This window comes from Equus caballus, chromosome 7 (genome assembly GCF_041296265.1).
Source record: "Equus caballus isolate H_3958 breed thoroughbred chromosome 7, TB-T2T, whole genome shotgun sequence".
Lineage (NCBI taxonomy): Eukaryota > Metazoa > Chordata > Mammalia > Perissodactyla > Equidae > Equus > Equus caballus.
The window spans coordinates 35,252,589-35,274,131 of NC_091690.1; the positions used below are offsets into that span (position 1 = coordinate 35,252,589).

General features: G+C 50.5%; 1 protein-coding gene across 12 annotated transcripts in view; it reads left to right on the top strand.

Annotated features, from left to right (window-relative positions):
• Positions 1 to 5,740, top strand: part of LOC100072403 (tubulin alpha-3 chain) — a 45,069-nt gene extending 39,329 nt beyond the window's left edge. For all 12 annotated transcript variants that reach the window (XM_070273878.1, XM_070273882.1, XM_070273880.1 and 9 more), the window contains 4 exons: positions 1,144 to 1,366; positions 2,265 to 2,413; positions 2,728 to 3,408; positions 5,353 to 5,740. In XM_070273878.1, the coding sequence (XP_070129979.1) occupies positions 1,144 to 1,366; positions 2,265 to 2,413; positions 2,728 to 3,408; positions 5,353 to 5,649 (1,350 nt within the window). In that variant the 3' untranslated portion in view covers positions 5,650 to 5,740. The remainder of the gene's footprint in view (positions 1 to 1,143; positions 1,367 to 2,264; positions 2,414 to 2,727; positions 3,409 to 5,352) is intronic.
• Positions 5,741 to 21,543: the final 15,803 nt, after the last annotated feature.

The window sequence follows — 21,543 nt, forward strand, 5'->3', positions numbered from 1 at the left end:
AGGAGTGAGCTTGTCATTGGAGAAGTTCTTTCTGGAACTGAATGCCTCCTCCTGGCATGCTGTGAGGCGAGTGCTGCCTTATGTTGATCTTTGATGCCCTGATGACTGAGATCTGGTACTTGTATAATAGACAACGGGACTTCAAGTTCTTGGAATTGTGCATTAGAATTTAGGGTGGGTGGGACATCTCAACTTTCATTTGATTTCCTCTCTGCAAGGATGATGTGTCTACAATTGAACAAGTGATTAGTGTCTGTACGCTTAGGTTCCCAGCAGGAAAGAGATGGTACGTTCAGAACAGGTACTTTGAGGAGACTTTAAAAAGGTACTATTTATAAAGGAATGGGCAGAATTTGAGGAAATCACCAAAGAGAGTGCAGTATCCCAGCATTTGTGTTGTCGGGGAGCCATTACCTCCTAGGCTTTAAGGAGTGAGGGGAGGGAGTGGTCACTAGAAGTTGACAGGGTCACTTTATGAGAAGCACTGACTGCTGAAAGTTGTGGCCTTGATAAGCAGCCTCCAGCAACCCATGGCACTCGGGCAGGGAGGGAACGCCCTGCCCACACTTTGTTCTAACCTCCTAGTCTCTTGCTGCTGCCTGCCACTGGCTAAAGCAACCAGAAGCCCTTTGATGCAGTCCACGTGGGTCAGCCTCCAGGAGCCCAGAGCTGGATGGAAAACAATGGAGGGTGGACCTAGAGGGCAGAGGAGAGACACACACACACAGTGACCACTGATGTTGTGTCCACAGTGACCTGTGTCCTAGTCCACTTTTCCTTCCCTGACTCTATCACCGTTTACCTTATTCCTTGGTCAGGACTCAATCAAAAACTGCTATATTCTTCAGAGAATTACATGACTAGCCATAATGTGGAGTTTACTGTTGACATTAAACAGCTTCCAAGTTTTAAAATAACCTAGTTTTTGCATAGTAGCAAACACTTAGGTTCTGGTGCTAACTCTGGTTCTTAGTAGCTAGGGTGGGTTAGAGCATGTCACTTTTCACAAAATGGTCACATAAGCCTTGTGGGAAATAAGCTTTGAGAAAGCTGTAGACACTCTGAAGCACATACGTATGTTCATGCCACAGAATGACAGTTCGCTTGAAGACCAGAGTCTCAGGTTTATGTTCTGGTTTCCAGCGCGAGTGCATCTCTATCCACGTGGGGCAGGCAGGGGTCCAGATCGGCAATGCCTGCTGGGAATTGTACTGCCTTGAACATGGAATTCAGCCTGATGGTCAAATGCCAAGTGACAAAACCATCGGCGGTGGGGATGACTCATTCAACACGTTCTTCAGTGAGACTGGGGCTGGCAAACATGTGCCCAGAGCGGTGTTTGTGGACCTGGAGCCCACTGTAGTCGGTAGGTACTTGGGCACGTAGGGTGGCTGTTCTCGGAGGGTGGGAGAGTCTTGCTAAAGCCCCGCATGTGCTCCTTTGAATCCCTCTGCAGAAAGGACAGACATACAAATGTATGCCTGTGGCCACATTAGGTGAGAAACGAGAAGGTTAGTGCTTGAAATGTCCACAGGACTCAGCCTTCTAATTTAGAAAAACCTTCTGTAAGGTTGACCAGCAGGAAGATGGCTGGTGATAGATTCACTGGTGGCCACCTCAGCCCTGGTCAGGTGGTTGTGTAGACACCGTCTGCAGGGTGCCCGGGCACTGGTCCCTCCTTAATGCTGTACATTCTCTCAGGCTGGTGCACGAGTCTTTACCTGCATCTTAGACATAGAAAGGTAATATAGAACATTCGTTAGGTTCCTCCAAAGTGGAAGTCTGAGGTAGTTTCCAAGGAACTCTACAAAAAGAGCACCTTTCAGTGGCCACCCAGGGTATGACAGAATGTCACCCTAAAGTCTGTGACATCCAGGCCACAAGGATGCCCTGATAGGACTGCCCAGCAAAAGTCATGCTGGGGACTGTCTAGTATGTAAGCAATGTTTAAATTATACCCTTGGCCGTAGCTACGAGTATGGAAGAAATATGCACATGTAGAATTGTCTGTGTGCAGGTGTAAGAGCTCTACTCCCTTCTTTGAGCACTGGTCACACTGGCATTTGTACCGCGAGTTGACTCTTCTCTCCTAGAGCCATAGGTTGCAATTGTGGTCTGTGTATTACATTTCCTATGAGACACTGATGCTGTTGACCTACAAGGAACAGCATGTGCATGGTAAAATGGAACGATCCCGATTCTGTCAACCCTGGAGAGTTAACAATAGGCCTTAAAGACTTGTGGCACCTGTGTCTTCTTTGTAGATGAAGTGCGCACAGGGACCTATAGGCAGCTATTCCACCCAGAGCAGCTGATCACCGGGAAGGAAGATGCAGCCAATAATTATGCCAGAGGCCATTACACCATCGGCAAGGAGATTGTCGACCTGGTCCTGGACCGGATCCGCAAACTGGTAAGAAGAGTACTGAGAAGGCTTCCTGATGACGTTGTCCTGGATGGGCGGGTAGGCCTTGGACTGCAACCAGGAGGGCATTTTGGTAAAACCAAGGCCAGAATCATAAGTCCACACTCTTACTCTCCAGTGTGGCTGTGGTGCATCCATACATCTTTAATGTCTGCTCTGCTTTGCCTCTAAGTGTAATGCATTTTCACTGTGGAGGATGTGAATGGTCTAATCTCGCAGAGGAAGAGAAGTGACCGTGGCTGGTTGGAGGTTGGTGGCGTGGCTTCTGCAGGTCTTGGTTCATGTTCTCTGCTTTCTCTCAGGCAGATCTGTGCACGGGGCTGCAGGGCTTCCTCATCTTCCACAGCTTCGGAGGCGGCACCGGCTCTGGGTTTGCATCTCTGCTCATGGAGCGCCTCTCGGTGGACTATGGCAAGAAGTCCAAGCTTGAATTTGCCATTTACCCAGCCCCCCAGGTTTCCACGGCTGTAGTGGAGCCCTACAACTCCATCCTGACCACCCACACAACCCTGGAACATTCTGATTGTGCCTTCATGGTGGACAACGAAGCCATCTACGACATATGTCGGCGCAATCTAGATATCGAGCGGCCCACGTACACCAACCTCAATCGCCTGATCGGACAGATCGTGTCCTCCATCACTGCCTCCCTGCGATTTGATGGGGCCCTGAATGTGGACTTGACAGAATTCCAGACCAACCTGGTCCCGTACCCCCGCATCCACTTCCCCCTGGCCACCTATGCCCCAGTCATCTCAGCTGAGAAGGCCTACCACGAGCAGCTGTCTGTGGCTGAGATCACCAATGCTTGCTTTGAGCCAGCCAACCAGATGGTCAAGTGTGACCCTCGCCATGGCAAGTACATGGCCTGCTGCATGTTGTACAGGGGCGATGTGGTTCCAAAAGACGTCAACGCGGCCATCGCCACCATTAAGACCAAGCGCACCATCCAATTTGTGGATTGGTGCCCAACTGGATTTAAGGTAGGACTGGGTGATATGGAGTGCATTTACCTGTTAGCAAGCAGCAAACCCTGCCGTATAACGCTGCCCCTTTGCACAGAATTCCCCTGTTCCCTGCAGCTCGGCTCTTGGCCATAACTTATGGAACCAGAGTGATCATTTATCCAGTGGCATCTTTTGAACTTCCTTCCTGAGTCATCACACTATAGATCTGTGGTGAGACTATTTTTTTAACAGAATAAGACATTATTTGAAGGATTTTTTTTTTCTTTTTTTGAGGAAGGTTAGCCCTGAGCTAACATCTGCTGGCAATCCTCCTCTTTTTGCTGAGGAAGACAGCCCTGAGCTAACATCCATGCCCATCTTCCTTTACTTTATATGTGGGACACCTGCCCACAGCATGGTGTGACGAGTGGTGCCATGTCCGCACCCGGGACCTGAACTGGCGAACCCCAGGCCACCAAAGTGGAAAGTGCACACTTAACTTCTGCACCACTGGTCCAGCCCCCATGAAGGATTTTTGTTCCCTTTCTTGGGTGGTAGAATTAGTGTGGGAAATGTGGGTTGGACTGAGAAATGTAGGCATTTTCAGAGCATTTTGGTAATTCATGTGGATATTTGAAATTGGGAAATTACTATCAACTGATTGCTGTCACTAAATTTTACTTCATTCTATAAGTGAGTAGAAACTCATTTTAATGTGAGTTTAGGACAATTTAAATGTCCAGTGCAATGTTGGATTTAAAGAAAAACTATCATGAATCTTTGTGAAGAAAATGGCAACATCTTTATTTCTCTCTTGGTAAGTCTGGAAATTCTGGCCTGAGTCTGCCCCAGACCAGTTTGTCCCCACCTTCCACTGGATACAGGATAGAAGCCCTGCTGTTGCTCTCCAGCTTTGTCCAGTCCTTGATCACTGAACTCTGTGGACTGTTTCCCTCGGGACTGTGCTTCCCTGAGCCTTTTCATGCCTCCTCTGCTAGCTCAGACCCTCCCTGCTTCTGCTGGGCCTGCTGCGGGGGGTTCTGAACTGGGCCTTCCTCCTCTGGTTCTCCTCCTCTAGTTCAGGGTCAGCATGGTGGGTGGACCGCCACCCGGTTCTGTAAATAAGTTTTCTGTGAACACAGCCACACCTGCTCATTGGCGTACTGTGGCTGCTTTTGCTGCAAAGACGGAACTGAGGAGCTGTAACAGAGACTGTGTGGCCCACCCAGCCTAGAATATGTAGTGTCTCACCCTTACAGACAATGTTTGCTGACCCGAGCTCCAGCTGACCCTGTGTGCTGCTGCCAAAACCTCTGGTCACGTTGTCCCTTGGATCTGAAACTTGGAATGCCTTCCCTTTGGTCCCAGCCTTAGAGTGTCACCCCCTTCCTCCTCCTCAGCACACACATAGACCATCTCCTGGTGCAGTGGGTGCAGCAGTCCTAGGACCTCTGACAGTGTCCCTGTCTGCCTGCTCTGCATGGGCTGGCTCGTTTGGTGGGCAAGAAGAGGGTACGATCTTCCCTCGTGTTACAGCCACAGCTGTGTACTCTGCATCTGTCTGGGGGGAAAAGGTTTCAGCCACAGAAATTAATCCCCATCTTGTTGATACCTGTGGAGAAAATAGCATATGCAGAGTCCAGAGCAGTGTCCCTTTTCAGAAGGAAGACAGTCCTGTCACCTGGGCACCTATCACATGTCACAGTTGCTGGGACACAGCCCTTCAGGCAGCTTGGGACCCAGCCAGGGTGGCCGACTCTGGGGCTCCTCTGTCCATGTTTTCCTTGTCTGGACCCAGGACCCTGCTCTCCTGGCAGCTTGCCTGGCACCAAGAAGGGCTCAGAGGCTGCAGGGTGAACCGAGCCTTCTCCCAGGTTGCCAGAGGGGAAACAAAGTGTGTCTTCTGTTTGCACAATAGCAGCCACCATTTCTGGGTTTGACGGAAGCTTCACAGAATACTTTCTTCCCCTTCTCTGGCAGGTGGGCATCAACTACCAGCCCCCCACCGTCGTCCCTGGGGGAGACCTGGCCAAGGTGCAGCGGGCTGTGTGCATGCTGAGTAACACCACTGCCATCGCCGAGGCCTGGGCCCGCCTAGACCATAAGTTTGATCTCATGTACGCAAAGCGAGCCTTTGTGCACTGGTATGTGGGAGAAGGCATGGAGGAAGGAGAGTTCTCTGAGGCCCGGGAGGACCTGGCAGCGCTGGAGAAAGACTATGAAGAGGTGGGCGTGGATTCTGTGGAAGCAGAGGCTGAAGAAGGGGAAGAATACTGAGTGGGAGACCATGCTGAACGCCATCCCTTTGTATCCTCCCCCTACTATAACATTACAAGGTATGCTTACCTATTAAAGTTTCTGTATTAAACCTCTGTCTGTTGTGGTGCTCAGCTGGGAGGCACTCGTCTGCCCCCAGGAGTGGGTAGGCCCCAGAGCGTGACGGGCCACATGGAAAGCTGATCTAGGCTGCACAGGGCTGTGCTGCTGGACTGGGCGGAGCACCACCTACATCTGTAAGAAGCCACTGCTTGTGTGACATGACCCAGAGCAAAACAGGCAATATTTCCAATCCAAGGTTTCAAAGGATAAAGATTTACTAAATTCTAGGAAAACTGAGTTAGGTTTTTCAGTTGAATTTGCCAGTTTTCATACTTCATTGATGGCGCATGTAGACTAAAGTATAAAAGCTTAGAACTGGAGTTTTAAAATCTGAGATCTGTGCAAGTTGGGGGTGTCCGCAAAATCCCTAAAACTGTCAGTCAAATGTGTACGGTCAGGACATTTTTGGGGGGGGTAAAGGGTTTTTTTTGGATTCTCCACAGCGTTTATGACCCACAGAAGGTTAGAAACTAGATTACAACACAATTCATCTTTGTCCTCACTGTCCAGGGCCTGAGTAAAAGCGTTGTACCTTTCACTTTAAGCAAAACGTGTTGATGTCTGTTTATAAAAAACCTAGCAATACAGGTATTTTCTCTCAGACCTGAACCTGACGTCCCAGAGGGTGAAGTCACTGGGTTAAGTCACTTGGTTAGTTCAGCTGTAGCATAACCAGGACCAGCACACAGGACTAATTCTAAATGTTTGCGCCTTAACATATTCAAAAGGTGATAGAAAATGTCTTGAACATTTTCCCAGTTCTTGGTCAGATCGCCTGCAACAGGGAATTGTCAGTTCTTGGAGAAAAGACACAAGGAAGGTTCTCAGGGGGCTGTTAGGTCACTTCTGTGTCACCACTTGTCACCTTGAACAAGCAGAGGCATCTGCATTTGAGACTGCAGACCCTGGCTCCTCCAGAAGGACATCACACTCACTTTCATGCTAATACAACTGAATTCTCCCCAGGATTCCTGCAGGGCTGGTGCAGCCCTTCTTAAGGGAATTTCTGGAAAGTTGTTCCTGAGAGCGGGGGCAGGGGAGGGTCTTTGCTGCCTGGTGGGTGCGGAGGGTTACAGTGGTGCCACGCTTGGAACTGAGGGCTTGGGTTTTCCCTGGGCTTCACACTCAAGTGCTCCCATACACTTGATGTCACAAAGGTGTAGTAACAGGTTACCCAGGACCAAGAGGGAGCAGACAGGGGCATGTGGTTTAGCGAAGCTGGGTGAATGCAGCCTACCAGTGACTCACAAAAGACAGACACAAAGAGAACCATCACTCCCCATTTCCTTTGGTGCAAATGCCAATATTCTGGTCCCCAGTGCAAGGATCTCGTCTCCTACAAGAGCATGGGCCCCACCACACTGCAGCGTCTCCCAACGTGCTAGTGTCCTCCTGAGGCCACAGCCCCACCCCAGCACAAGCTGGGCAGAATTAGGTCTTCTGTGGCCTCTGGCCTCACCCTGGGTGCTTAGGTGCCCACGAATTCTCCATGAGGGGCATTTCCTGAAGGACTTGGAAGTGCAGCCAGGCACAGCTCACCCCCAGCAAGTGGCGGGTCTCACACATGGGCCTCACTTTGAAGGCCATTCCAGCTGTTCTGCAGCCTACAACACATGTGAGCCTCCTATCCCCCTCAGTATAACAACCTGGCCCTTCTGGAAACTCAAGGATGAGAGGAAAGCAGAAAGGAGCAAACGTTCATCTTTAAATCTGACAAGGCCCGTAAGCCCTGGACATAGGAAACCAGTGTAACTTTGAGCCAAAGAAGGCATTGAGAAACCATCTAGCAATGATAGCAGGCCATCACCCAGATCTGTGTGGCTCTTGGAACCCCTAAGGAATCATGTGCTCCTGGGATTAGCGGGGAGACCCATTCAGGGCTCTCCATTTTCCGTATGGAGATGGGGAGGTCGAGAATGGTCTGCAGGGCCTGGCAATGGAAAGACCTGTTTAGTTAATCCTGGCTCAGCCATGCCCTCCCCAGGGGACCCAGCAAGGGACATTTTGGAGCTGGTCACACCTGCCCCAGTTCCCGCTGGAAGGGTTATTAGGGTGGGGCTGAGCCACGGGTGCCTGCAGGCTGGGGTGGGGAGCTCCCAGGCCCAGTTCAGGTGGGGTCCTCTTAGGCGTCACAGACAGTGATCACTGAATGTTAGAAACAGTCTGGCTTGGGGCTGGCTCCATGGCCAAGTGGTTAAGTTCACGTGTTCTGCTGCGGCGGCCCAGGGTTCAGATCCTGGGCGCGGACATGGCACTGCTTGTCAAGCCACGTTGAGGCGGTGTCCCACATCCCACAACTAGAAGGACCTGCAACTAAGATATACAACTGTGTACGGGGGGGTTTGGGGAGAGAAAGCAGTAAAAAAAAAAAAAAGATTGGCAACAGTTGTTAGCCCAGGTGCCAATCTTTTAAAAAAGAAAATAAAAGAAACAGTCTGGCTTATTGTCTTCAACATCAGAGCTCCTCCCATCCCTAAAACCAGCTTGTGGCCACTCAGTGTTTTGTGACCTTCTAATGAAGCAAAACCCTAAAATGCACCAGCCTGTCAGCAACTCGTGGTTCAGGGACCCCTGAAGCTGAGGAGCCAGCCAGACCTGGTAGACCCACTCAGCCATTTCTCTTTGGCATGGCCCCGGTGATCCCCACTCACCATCCCCTGCAAGCTCTGCCAGCAGAGCTGCTTGACTAGGAGGATCTCAAAAAGGCCCAGTGGAGCTGTTGCTCCCACCCCTTCCAGCTGGTCCCCAAAAGCAGACTTTCCCCTTCATGGTGGGAGCACCCCCTCATGGGGAAATGGACCAGTGGAGCTGCTGAGGTAAGTATTAGTGACTGGCCCTGAGTGTACACTGAATGCATGTTGTGTGAGGAAGGAAAAGAACAGGCAGCGGGGAGGACGGGGGCGAACGAGGAGAGGAAAGAAAACACAACATCCCCACTGCGGGAGCGCACTGCAGCCAGGCGAGGCAGCACAGCGGGCCACCCCCAGATCTTCAAGGCCAGCTGGCAGGGTGGTAGTCAGGGCGAGTAGGTGGCCAGGGCAATCCATCGCCTGGCTGGAGAGCCCACCAGGAGGTCTGCACCCACCAGCCAGTACTGCTGTCCTCTCTGGCCTGGCACACAGTAGGGGCTTAATCAGTGCTTCCAGAACACATCACAGACATTAACAACAGAGACCGATGTGCACCATGGACATGCACACGTGCACTTTAACCCTGAACTAAGCCTCTGCTTCTTGGGAAGGTCTTCTACGTGGGTTAAATAAGAAGTGCGTGGAGAGCCCTTAGAACCAGGCCAGGCTCGTGGCAGGGGCTGTACAAGCCTTACCAACTGTTACCAAGGATTCCCCACACGAACTTGGCTCTAAGGCTGGCCACTGTGGACTGCGGGAGAGCAGCATTTCTGTGAAACGTGGGACCTGGCAGTGTAGTGTGTGTTGAGTTACACACATGTTCTCCCGGTCACTGTGCTGAGGCAGATGATGAGATTTCCTCTGCTTTCCCACAGTGCTTTCCTGAGACGGCCATTTCCGACTCTCCACAGGAGCTGCCTTGGCCTTCCCTCACCTGCAGCAGCCCAGCTCCTACAGGTGAGTGTCAGCGTGAGGACAGTCCTGTAGCTGAGAGACTAGAGAGTGCTTTCCACGGACTTGAAAACTCTCCAGTGGCTGTTTTTGGGGCATGTGATGAAAATAACACTGGGCTTGGGTTAGAATCCTTAGGCTTGACTCTGCCTCCTGTTGGTGAGGGACCTTGGGTTTACTCAACCGCTGAGCCCTGGTTTTCTTATCTATAAGACGAGTTTGTTCGAATGCCATTTTCCCTACTTCCCAGGGTGTGGAGAAGAGCAAGTGAAAAGGACGTACGTCCGAATTTTCACGTCTTGTAAACCTTACACAAAAGTGAGGTGTTCTACTAATCATAACTGTGATCAGTGAAAAATGAAGGGACACTGCTATGCTGGGGGCAACCAGAACTGTACTTTAAGTATTAGACGTGATCCTGAGAAGTTAAGCGTGAGGCAGATCTCAATGATGAAAGTTTCTAATTTCAGTTCCCAGAAGATGCTTTTTGTAAACATTTATTTAGAAGGACATTCTTCTTCAATGCACCCTCTAGAGCCAACAGATCTGACCCATGTCCTGAACGGCCCAGGTCTCTGCCTCTGACTGAACCCCATGGGCTCTTCCCCTGTTTGGAGGTGGACAAAGCTTTAGATGTCCTTGGGCCAAGCCCTCCTGGTTAAAATTCTGGGATTTCCTCCTTATATTTGTCCATTTACACAGAGGGTTCTTTTCTTCATGGAGTCAGGACACATGCTTGCTTCCCCTGTACCCCATGACCTCAGGTACATTTCCTTAGTTCTTGTCCTGAATGTTTTCTCTCCATCGCCTTCATGATTAGTGTTAGCACTTGGCTGAAGCCATCTGTAGTTTTTGGCCTGCCTTATTTCTTTTTTTTTTTTTCCTGCTTTATCTCCCCCAACCCCCCCGTACATAGTTGTATATCTTAGTTGTGGGTCCTTCTAGTTGTGGCATGTGGGACACTGCCTCAACATGACCTGAAGAGCAGTGCCATGTCTGCACCCAGGATCCGAACCCTGGGCCACGGCAGGGGAGCGCGCGAACTTACCCACTTGGCCACGGGGCCATCCCCTGCCTTATTTCTTAAGGTGATCAATTCAGTGATTTCATTGTCTACTGAATAAAGGACATCTTGGTTAATAGGGCTTAAATGACAAGAAATGACACCTTCGTTTTGTTGGGCATTCTCACTGGTGATCATAGTGGTGTTGGGTGGTAAGTCACATGGGAAATCTCCAATTGATGTGTGCACACTGGGTGAGTACTCAGTGGTTTGTGAGAGATGCCCTACACAATAAGAGTTGTCTCCTGGCTTTGGGGTTGAACCTGAAGCTGACCCCTGTTTGTAGATCGGGTGGAAGTCAATTTTGTTCTGCTCATGTGAAGTTCTCTCATGTAACTGGGGATGCCTGAGGGAAACAAGCCTGAGAATTACTGGTCTAAGGAGCACAGGACCTCATCTCTCTTCTAGTAGCATCCTTTAGACCACTGTCACACGCCGGACCTGATATAGGAGGTACTGGAGAATCAGGCTAGGGGTGTGTGTCTTACTCCTGCCTAGCACCTGGATTTCTGTTTTGAATTGAGCCAGAATGTCACCAAAAGCTGCAAAGTGAATATACTCATGATTTTTTCAATTTGTTCTGGCTTCTAGGCTAGCCTGAAGGCTGACTATAAATAAGCCCTTTGCACAGCATTGCCAAGCCTTGGTTAAAGTCATTGAGGATTTTCCCACAGAAGTACAGCTCTGCTAGTGTCTCTCTGGGGCGTGTCTCATACACTCCTTAAGAAATGTTATTACTGATTCCCATCTCTGGGCACTGCCCTGCAGAGGCCTGACTATATTGTTCCTATCACATTTATAGACACATTTAAACATGTGAACGTGTAAATCTGGGGTTCTCGACCATAGATGCTTCTGTCCCACATGGGATACTTGGCAATGTCTGGAGACATTTTTAGTTGTCACATGGGTATAGTGCTGCTGACATTGAGTGGGTAGAAGTTAGGTATGCTGGTAACCATCCCACAATGCACAGGACAGCCCCCACAACAAAAAGTGTCCAGCTCAAAGTGTCAGCAGTGCCAAGGTTGAGAAACCTTGATGTAAATACTGAAAATATGTATTTACATCTCACTCGAAATTGTCAAATAGTAAGTATTAGTAAGTCCGGGAAGCCGGCCTGGACAAGGTGTTACTATCAAATGACAATAAGTCATAGTTTCAAGGGCTCACTCTGAGAAAAAATGTCCCCGTCCTTTTTAATAAAACTCTTCAGATCAGAAGTTTTCTGACATTTTTTAAAAACCTTTTAATCATAGAGTGACTTATAACTGTTAACTGGCTGACATATAAAGTAGTCCTGCTTGCTCTGCCACGTGACCACAGCAAAAGAATCCAGAGCTGCTCCTTCCATTGGCACTGTTGTGCCAGAGTTCCTGTGCGTGCCGGGCTGGTCCCATGGGTCTCTGAACCAGGGAGTGACATCCTCAGAGCACAGGGCCTGCGAGGGAGGTGGGCAGCACGTGGTGCAGGACTAGAGCTGGGGTGAGAGGCTCACTTGGTACACAACCCGTCAGCGGGCACTGGTCCTCAGTGAGCCTGCCTGGAGCCTTGCTGGCACACTGTTTCAGGAGCTGCACGCTGTCTTTCGAGAGCTCGTAGAGAGCATTTTCGGCAGCTTGGATGGCATCCTCGTCGTCTGGAACCTCTGCTCCTTACAGGAACATGTGAGCCCTGAAGAGTACAGTGTTACAATGGAACTTCTAGACCCTGAGTAGGTAGGTTTGTCACTGAAAGAGGCTGGATGTTTCCACGTGGTGACCCTGTTTTTAAATCACTATATTTCTCAAAGTTACAAAAACAGTCAAAGCAAGATAATTTGTAGTTCATTTGCCCTGTGTTTGTTGGTTTAATTTCACATTTAGTGGCTCAGTGATGAAGCTGGTTTATAAAACTTCGGGCTGAAGACTGTAAGTTTGATTTCCTGTCTCTTACCTGCCTATAAGTAAGCCATGTGGTGAGAGCCGTGCTTGGGGCAGAGAGCCCTACACAGTGGCTACAGTAGTGGTGGGTGGGCCAGAGTTCAGAGGGGCTGTGACAGTGGGCAGGAGAAGCCACAGTGTCTGTTCAGGGCTCAGGAGGCATCACAAGTTGGAACTTCAGTTTTACGGTTGGAATTTAGTTTTTTTTTATGAGATCATTCCAAACTCTGCCGATGGGGAAGGCGCCATGCTGCCTGGGTTGCTCCTGGCTAAGTGACAGGCAGAGCCACATGACTGGTTGCTTTGTTTTTCTGAGACTCCAGTCCCGCAGGGGCAAATTAAGGGGTGACTTGTTCGGTAAGTATGAGAAGCACGGGAGATGGGATTTATCAAGTGCCTGGCTAGGCTCAGAAATGTGCACAGCTGCTGCCCTTGCTGTTTGCGGATCTATGAGAGTGATATGAGGGATTCTAAGTGAAGGCTCCTTTGCTCAAGTGCTGCACAGAAACAGCACTGGTCCCACGGGCAGCGTCCATCTCAACAGCCTTCCCAAAGGGCTACACCTCATGTGGAGCAGCATACCGGGACCTGCTCACAAGCCTGCCTCTCTGTCCCCACAGGGCCCTGTGGAGGCATCCATCCAGGATCACGTGCTCCCCAACAGCCTTCCATACAACAGCAAGGTCTGGTTCCCCCCTACCAGGGGCCTCGGCCTGAACCTGGCCCTCAGTGTCCTTTGTCGGCCCCAAGGGTGAGGAGGCTGTGAGTGGTCAGCACAGCACTGGGGGGTGGCCAACAACCCTGCTGTTTGCCCCTGACACTGCCATCAGGTCCATTTTTTCTTCTCCCTGTTCTTTGCCTTGAGCCTAATCACTCAGAAGGTACAGAAGGGAAGTCACTGAGCACAGTTTGCTTTACCAAAGACCCCTGTGAAGGGTGGGGGGCCATGACCCAGCGCTCTTGTTTTCACACAGAGAAGGGGGAGCTTGGATTCACCCAAGAGCCAGCTGTCGGCCTTTCCTTATCTTCCGTTTCTTCTTTTCCCTTCCCGCCTCCTTTCTCCGGGTCCTCCTTTCCTTCCTCCTCCAGTCGTTGTCCTTTGAGGACGACAGACTGGTGGGCAGACTTACCAGGCAGTGTGGGGTGACTCAGGCATCCCAAGTGGCGGTCAGGGAGGCTTCCCACAGCAGGTGATTTGTGGGCATTGGGCCAGGGTTGAGGTACCTGGGGGTTCACATGCTGGCAAGACTGAAGGGTCTAGTCAGGCCCTCTGCAGTGGGAGCTTTTCTGGCATTGCCCTAGGTGCTCCTGGGCCGGACTCGGGGACATAGCCCATGTCCCAGGACTTCCCTGCATTATGAGTCAAGCCTGCGATTGCTGGCGTCAGCAGCCTAGGGCGGTGCCCAGAGCCACACCATAACGTAAGTTTCATTTTCCAGCCACTCCCTGGGGTCCTTCACATTCCTACTTCAGACTGTGCTTATTTCATCCTGGTGGACAGGTACTTGTTACGGTTCCTGCCCAGGGAAGACAGCATGCTCCCCCCGACTCTCCTCCAGTCCAGGGGGCCCCAGCCCCCACCAGCTCCCAGGTAGGGTTCTTGGCCAGTACCTGAGGTGGCCCACACTTGCTATTAGCCATTAAGGCCTGGCCTTTCCATGAGGCAGTGGCCCAGTCGGTGGGTGTTGCTTATGCAGATAATGGTGCCACTCTTTGTCCAGGGCTCCATGATTTTTCTTATACTTGAGATTCCCCAATCTCAGCTGCACAGCACAGACTGGAGGGTGGGGGAGAGGAGGACATCTGTGTTTTGGTTTTCAGGGGCCATCCCTGCCAGTCGGGTCCTATGGCCTCATTGACAAGGCATGGCTCTGGTGTGGGAAGGGGCTGTGTTCTGCCTGTAACAGCCCTCACCACACGCAGCCTCCAAGCCCCACACTGAGGCAGTGAGCAGGGTGGCAGGGGATATGAAGCTGAGAGCTGATTGATGGTGCTGGGCTGGTGGATCTGGAGAGAAAGGACTTATAGGCAGGCCACAGAAGGTTGACTCATGGACAAATGAAAATAATTGGAATCTGTGTGGGCTCAAGGACCAGATCTTGGCCTGAACCAGAGGCTCTTTTGTGCCAGTCTAAGCAGGCTGGGCTGTGGCAGGACTGTGCAGGAGGGGAGTGTGCAGCCAGCCTCAGCCCCAAGGTGAACTGGGGCCTTGCTGAGCCCTAAACCTGGGGCCTCTTGGCCAACTCTCCCCAGGAGACCCTCCTGCCCAGGCAGCTGCCACCTGTGCTCCTCTGACCCCTCCTCCACCACGCTGCTCTTTCCTGCAGGTGCTGGCCCACCCCGCATCTGCTGGCACATGCCATGCCACTACCCCAAGTTCACTTGTGGACAGATGCCCCCAAGGAAAAGGAATTGAAAGGAGGAGAGTGGCAGTGGGTAGGTGGCACAGAAGTGGGCAGAGGCTGCCCTGATGTTGATGATGCTGCAGCCAAAAAGGAGGACTTGGGTGGGCCAGGTTCACACCCTCTCCAAGGCAGACTTAGCTGCCAAGCAATTTTCTGGGCCCAGTTTTGTTTGCTTGTTTTAACATATAATTTCAGACTTACAGAAAAGTTGCTACACACAACATAAAGAACTTTCAGAGACCCTTCACCCAGATTTCTCAATTGTTTTGTCCTCTCTTGATTTATCTGCGTAGATTTCTTTCTGGGCCATTTGAGTAAGTTATAGACATGATGCCCCTACCCTCTTAATATTTCGGAGTGTATTTCCTAAAGAGATGCATTCTCCTTCATAACCACAGCACTTCTATCCAAATCACAGAGTTAGTATGTGCTACCAGCCCACCATCTAATCCTCAGACCCCACTCAGCTTTCACCAACTACCCTACTAATGTCCGCTACCCAACTGGGACCCAGTGTAGGGTCACTCACTGCGTGCAGTTGTCTCTCTAGTCCATGTCAGTCTGGAACTGGTCCCTGAGTCTTTCCTGACCTTGATGCCTTTAAAGTATGCACCCTGGGTGTGTGTGTGCTCTGCTGTTTCCTCGAGATTAGGCCCAGGGCAGGCGTCGTTGAAGAAGCACTGCATCCGTGGCCCAGGGTCTCTGTCCCCCATTACTGGCGACACTAGCTTGAGCACTGGGCTACGAGGTGTTGGCCAGGTTTTTCTGCTGTAAAGTTAAATAAGTACTTTGTGCCTAAATTAATTAACAAGGGGAATTTAGTGGGAAAATATACTGAGACTATGCAGTTATCACTAGTGTTAGCATCCCTTGATGATCCTTGGCCAGGTCACTTATTAATAAGTTGGTTGCCAAGTGATGATTTTCTGATTTCGCCACCCTTGCATTTATTAGTGGGCACTTTATGGTAAGGAAGACTGTTATTCTCCTTTATTTATCTGTATATATCAACATGGACTGAGGGTCATTGTATGATTGAACAGGCTGTAATCGTTACTGCTGTCATTGACTTTGATGTCCACATCACCCCTGGTTATGCCAGCAGGAGCCCCTAACCAAGGCCCATTTCTGTGTCACCCTCAGGACACCAGCTATGCCTTTTACTTCCTCTGGCCTCCACCACACCAGCCTCCCAAAGCAACAGATCTCTCATCAGACATCTGTGATGCAGACCCTGCCTCCCACGAGATCTAGAGGTCAAAAGCTCTGCTCCAGGTGAGAGCCCGAGGCAGCTCTTCTCTGCTTCCATTTCAAAGTGAACTGCTCAGCCACTTGTACCCTATGAGGTAGAGGCCTAAAGACTGTCCCTCATCCTAGGGATGGTTCTAAATTGTTAGTATTTTCCTGCGGTGACATTTAGAAAACAAAGATGAGAAAAACTGGGCCGGCCCGGTGGCGCAGCGGTTAAGTTCTCACATTCCGCTTCAGTGGTCCGGGGTTTGCCAATTCAGATCCCAAGCGGACACAGCACCGCTTGGCAAGCCATGCTGTGGTAGGCATCCCACATATAAAGTAGAGGAAGATGGGCACGGATGTTAGCTCAGGGCCAGTCTTCCTCAGCAAAAAGAGGAGGATTGGCAGCAGATGTTAGCTCAGGGCTAGTCTTCCTCAAAAATGAAAAAGAGAGAGAGAGAGATGGAAGAAGTTTACTCACCTCTCTAACCTATATGTCAGTGGCAGTGTTTTCCATCCCAGGATTCCCTATCCAGAGTTTTGTTTTTCTCATGGTGATGTAACCCCTGCCCAGTCTTTTAGTTTCTACTGGATCCATGTAAATGCTCTCCCCACCCCACCCACCTCTCTTACCCACTGCCATGTTGATGGAGATGTTTCCTATGATCACCATCCTGTGGGTATAAACCCCGCCCCTGTAGTATTTTAATGACACTGAAGGGAGAGGACCCTTGAAGCCTTCACCTTGGTTGGTAGGCAGCCCCCGGCCCTTCCATGTCAGGGGATCCGAATGGGAGGTGGCAGGGCCCCTTGTGTGCTCCAGACTCTCCCTCAGGCTTGGGCTGGCTCACTCCCACAGCACACCGCTGGCCACCTCCTAGGCCTGACTGTCTCTTCCAAGCACATCTTGGAGGAATTTGGCCAGTTCTAACAGTGGACTCTGGGGCTAAGTTGGTAACCACAAGCATTGCTTGTTGACAGCCTGGAATGTGGGTAAAATGGGATTCTGTCCCTCCTACCTTGTATATAACTCTTGGTATTGGGTTGCTGTGCTTTTTGTGACTTCCATTTTATTGTCACAGCAGCACCAGGAGGTTGGACAGCTGGAATCATCATCCATGTTGACAGAAGGGGCCCTGGTGCTTCCAATGGCTCACAGCTAAAGTGGGCTCTGGGCTCTGCCAGCCCAGGAGGACGGCAGGTGACCAAGACATGGGCTTGCAGGAAGGAACTGGAGGGTTGTTTCCTGGACTGAAATGCTAATGCTCTTTTTTTCTTTGGTGAGGAAGATTGGCTCTGAGCTAACATCTGTTGCCAGTCCTCTTTTTTTTTCCCCCCAAAGCCCCAGTACATAATTGTAAGTCATTCTAGTTCTTCTGCAAGGGATGCTGCCACAGCATGGCTTAATAAGCAGTCTGCACCCAGGATCTGAACCAGTGGACCCCTAGCCACCAAAGCAGACCACGCCCCACAGGGCTGGCCCTTTTTTTTTTAATTAAAAATCTTTTGGAATTATGGTAAAATACACATAACATAAAATTTACATCTTAACCCTTTTAAAGTGTACGGTTCAGTAGTATTGAGTATATTCACGTTGTAATGGATCTCCAGAACGTTTTTATCTTGTAAATCTGAAACTCTACCCATTAAACAGCAATTCCTCATTTCCCCCTCCTCCCAGCCCCTGGCAACCACTGTTCTACTTTCTGTCTCTGTGAATCTGACTATGCGAGGTGCCTAGATGAGTGGAATCACACAGTATTTGTCTTTTTATGACTGACTTATTTCACTTAGCATAGTGTCTTCAAGGTTCATCTACACTGTAGCATGAGTCAAAATTTCTTTCCTTTTTAAGGCCAAATAATATTCCATTGTATGGATATACCACATTTTGTTTGTCCATTCATCTGTCGATGGACACTTGGGTTGCTTCCACCTCTTGACTATTGAAAATAATGCTGCTATGAACATGGATGCGCAAATATCTCTTCCAGATGCTACTTTCAATTTCTGCGAGGTATATACTCAGAAGTGGAATTACTGGACCATCTGGTAATTCTGTTTAATTTTTTCAGGAACTGTGATACTGCTTTCCACAGTGACTGCACCATTTTACATTCCTTCCATTAATGCACAAGGGTTCAGTTTCTCTATCGCCTCACCAATGCTCTTTATTTTCTGTTTTCTGATTACAGCCATCCTCATGGATGTGAGTTGGTATCTCATTTTGATTTCGGTTAGCATTGTTGTAATGATTACTAGTATTGAACATCTTCTCAGGTCCTTATTGGCTGTTTGTTTGTCTTCTTTGGAGAAATGTCTATTCAAATCCTTTGCCCATTTTTGAATTGGGTTGTTGTTTTTTTTATCGCCTAGTTTTAGGAGTTCTCTACATATTCTGGATATTAATCCCTTATAAGATACATAATTTGCAAATATTTTCCTCCATTCTGTGGGTTGCCTTTTTATTCTGTTGATAGTGTCTTTTGATGCACAAAGTTTTTAATTTTCCTGAAGTCCAATTTGTCTGTTTTTTTTCCTTTGTTGCATGTGCTTTGGAGTCATATCTAAGAGATCATTGCCAAATTCAGTGTCATGAAGCTCTCTCCTCATGCTTTCTTGTAAGAGTTTTATAGTTTCAGCTCTTACCTTTAAGTCTTTGGTCCACTTTGAGTTTTTTTTTGAGTAAGGGTCCGGCTTCATTCATTTGCACGTGGAGATCCTGGTTTCCTGGCAGCATTTATTGTAAAGACCGTCCTTTCCCCATTGAATGGTGTTGACACCCTTGTCAAAAATCATTTGACCAGCTAATGCTCTTTGCAGGTTTTTGTTGAACTGTGCCTTCATCATTATTCCTTAGACGTGTACCCAAAAATGCCGTCCCCTCACACCAAGGATGTTGCCGCAAGCTGTCTTCCCCTCTCCTGCTCTGGCCCTGGTGTGCCTGGTCAGCCGGCTGCTCCTTGTCCTCGATCGCAGCTAGTGTCCAAGGGCTGGATGGTGGGAAGCAGAAACCCACCTTCACCCCTCACTCAGTTGCTGAACAGCAGGTGGGTTTTGTTCTGTGCCGGACTTGGACCCTGAGGGCTGGAGGCCTGTCCTTTCTGGGGTCCTCCCTGTGCTACTTCCAGAGCCCACTCCCTGGCCACAGGAGCAGATGAGGTTGTGGTGCTTGTGCTCCGGGGCGGGGAGAGCCACAATGCCTCTGGGAGTCACGTCTGGGTCTGTCCCCTCTACCATTACAGTGCCTCCTGCTTTCCTGCTGAGGTGGCCCCCAGAAGACCCAGCCCACTCTGGGGCTCACGCTGCCCTCCATTTCCTCCAGTGCGTCAGCAGGCAGCCATTTTTGTGGTAGGTGGGGTCTGACACCTTCCTGCACTTGGCCTCTCATGTTGCACAGCCCCTGCACTGCCCTCCTGCTTCCAGAGCAGACTTGCTGCCTGTTCCTGGCCAGCGCACAGGTAGTCGGGGGTCAGGGGAGCTTCTCCCCTGGGGTCTGGGGAGCCTTGCTCAGCCCCTGTGCGTGTGGCTTGGTCTTGCAGTGGCAGAGGCTCACACTTGCCTTGGGGATAATTCAGGATGAGAATGGGAAAAAGCAGCTCCCAGACTGCACTGCCAGTGAGGACAGACTCATCCTCACACCCCTGGGCCAGTACCAGGTAAGGTCTACATCCCGGAGGTGTCTGGCTTTCCAGGCAGCATGGCTGTTGGTCCTGCCAGCCTGTCCTCGTCTCCCCCATCACCCCTGTAACAGACACATCTCCTCTGAGTCATTAGCAAAGGTGTATTTTCTGGATTGCGCCCATGACCCATGTTTCACCTGGCGTTCACCTCTCCTGCTGCTTCTAGATCATCAACAGTCTACGCAAATTTGACATCAAGTACCAGGGCAATGCAGAGCTGCAGCCCATCCAGAGCTATGAGATTGCTGGCCTGATCCGGCTGTCTTCCGCCATCAACCACAGGATGAGTGTGGGCGGGAGAGCCGCACCCTCGTCTCCGTGCTGGCTTCCTGTCCTGCCAGCCTTTGGGAGAGGCCAGGTGGAAAGTGCAGACCCCACCCATGCCCACTCTCCCATGTCTCTGTCGGTGCTCTAGTTTGCAGGCCAGATGGCTGCCCTGTATTCCTGGGCTGACTTCTTCAGCAGCTTCTGTCACTACCACCTCACAGAGCCCAGGCTGCCAGACAGGCACCTGCTGCGCCATGTGTGGTGGGGGCACACGGCCGGCTATGGCTGGCACCCCAGGCTCAGCCTATGCTTCCTGGGCAGCTACCAGACACTGCTGTCACTCCTGCTGGCCTTCTTTGTGGCCTCTGTCCTGCATTGGGCCCCTGCCCTGCACCCTCCTTCTCATGCTGGGCTACCGCCTCTACACCATGGCCATCACGCTGCTGACCGAGCAGGCAAGCTGCACCAGCTCTGATCGCAGGCTGACCGTGTCCCTGGGCAAGTCAGTGGGGTGGCCACACAGTCCCTCCCTTGCACCTAGAAGGCCACCTCTGAGCCTGAGCCCAGTCACCTTTGAGCTTCTAGGGGAGATTTTCCTACAGCTCTGGAACCATCCAGAAGAACCTGAAATGAGAAAGGCACGTTGTCAGAGTCATGAGTCGCCTGGTACTGGGCCCTCCCTCCTTCGCTCAGCTGGAGGCCCCGCAGTGCGATGGCTCTCAAGGCCTTTCCCTTCTATAACCATTTGTGGACTTAGCCATGTGAAGCTCAGGAGTCAGGGCGTCCCCAGGAGCGCTTTGGCCTCTTCCCTCGCTGTTCTGGAGGTGGGCAGTATGTGGCAAGTCTCCTCTCCCCAGGTGACACCAGGACAGTAGCTCAGCTTCTGGCTCCAGGGAAGAAGCAAAGACCCTAAAAGAGATTGCTGAGGAAATTAGATGATGGTTCTCTGAATCCTAATTTTAAAGCTACATTTGGCAAAGCAAGGGTCATTCTCCTTCATTTTCTCCCAGCAATTCCAAAGCTGGGCCATATGATTCCACTTTTGAGGAGAAAAGATCCTCTAGGAGCACAGATACTCGGGGGACCCAAGGTGCTTCACCTCTGGCTCCGTTCCAGCCCTCGAGCCATGGAGCACGTCACTCAGTGGCCGCCCGGCATCACCACCTTGTCCAGGACTGGCTCTCGTCTCTGTGGGCGGAGGGCAGGTGGTGGGGCCTCTGAGTTGGGCATCTGGTCTACAACCAAAGATGGTCAAAAGCATTGTCTGTATCTTCAGTAAAATCAAGTGCTCAAAGACATGGTCCCTTTTGATAACACCTTAATGTTCACACTACACAATGGTTACATGGTCACTGTCAGAAATCATCCCCACCGGGTCTCAAGCACCTCCATTCATCGCACAAATGACGCTCCGGAGAGAACATCTCAACGGTGATTTTAAACCAAGCCTGCTTTTGTTTTGAGGTTTTCAAATTGTAAACGTTGGGCTTTGTATTTTGATGTAAACTCAAAATAAAGGCATTTTGGGGCCTGTGACCAAAAATCAAACCAGATCTAAAACCAACCATGGATCTGAATAAACCTGTTCTTGTTCCTGAGTCTGTGGTGCCTGGGCTCAGCCTCCAGTGTGGTCACCTA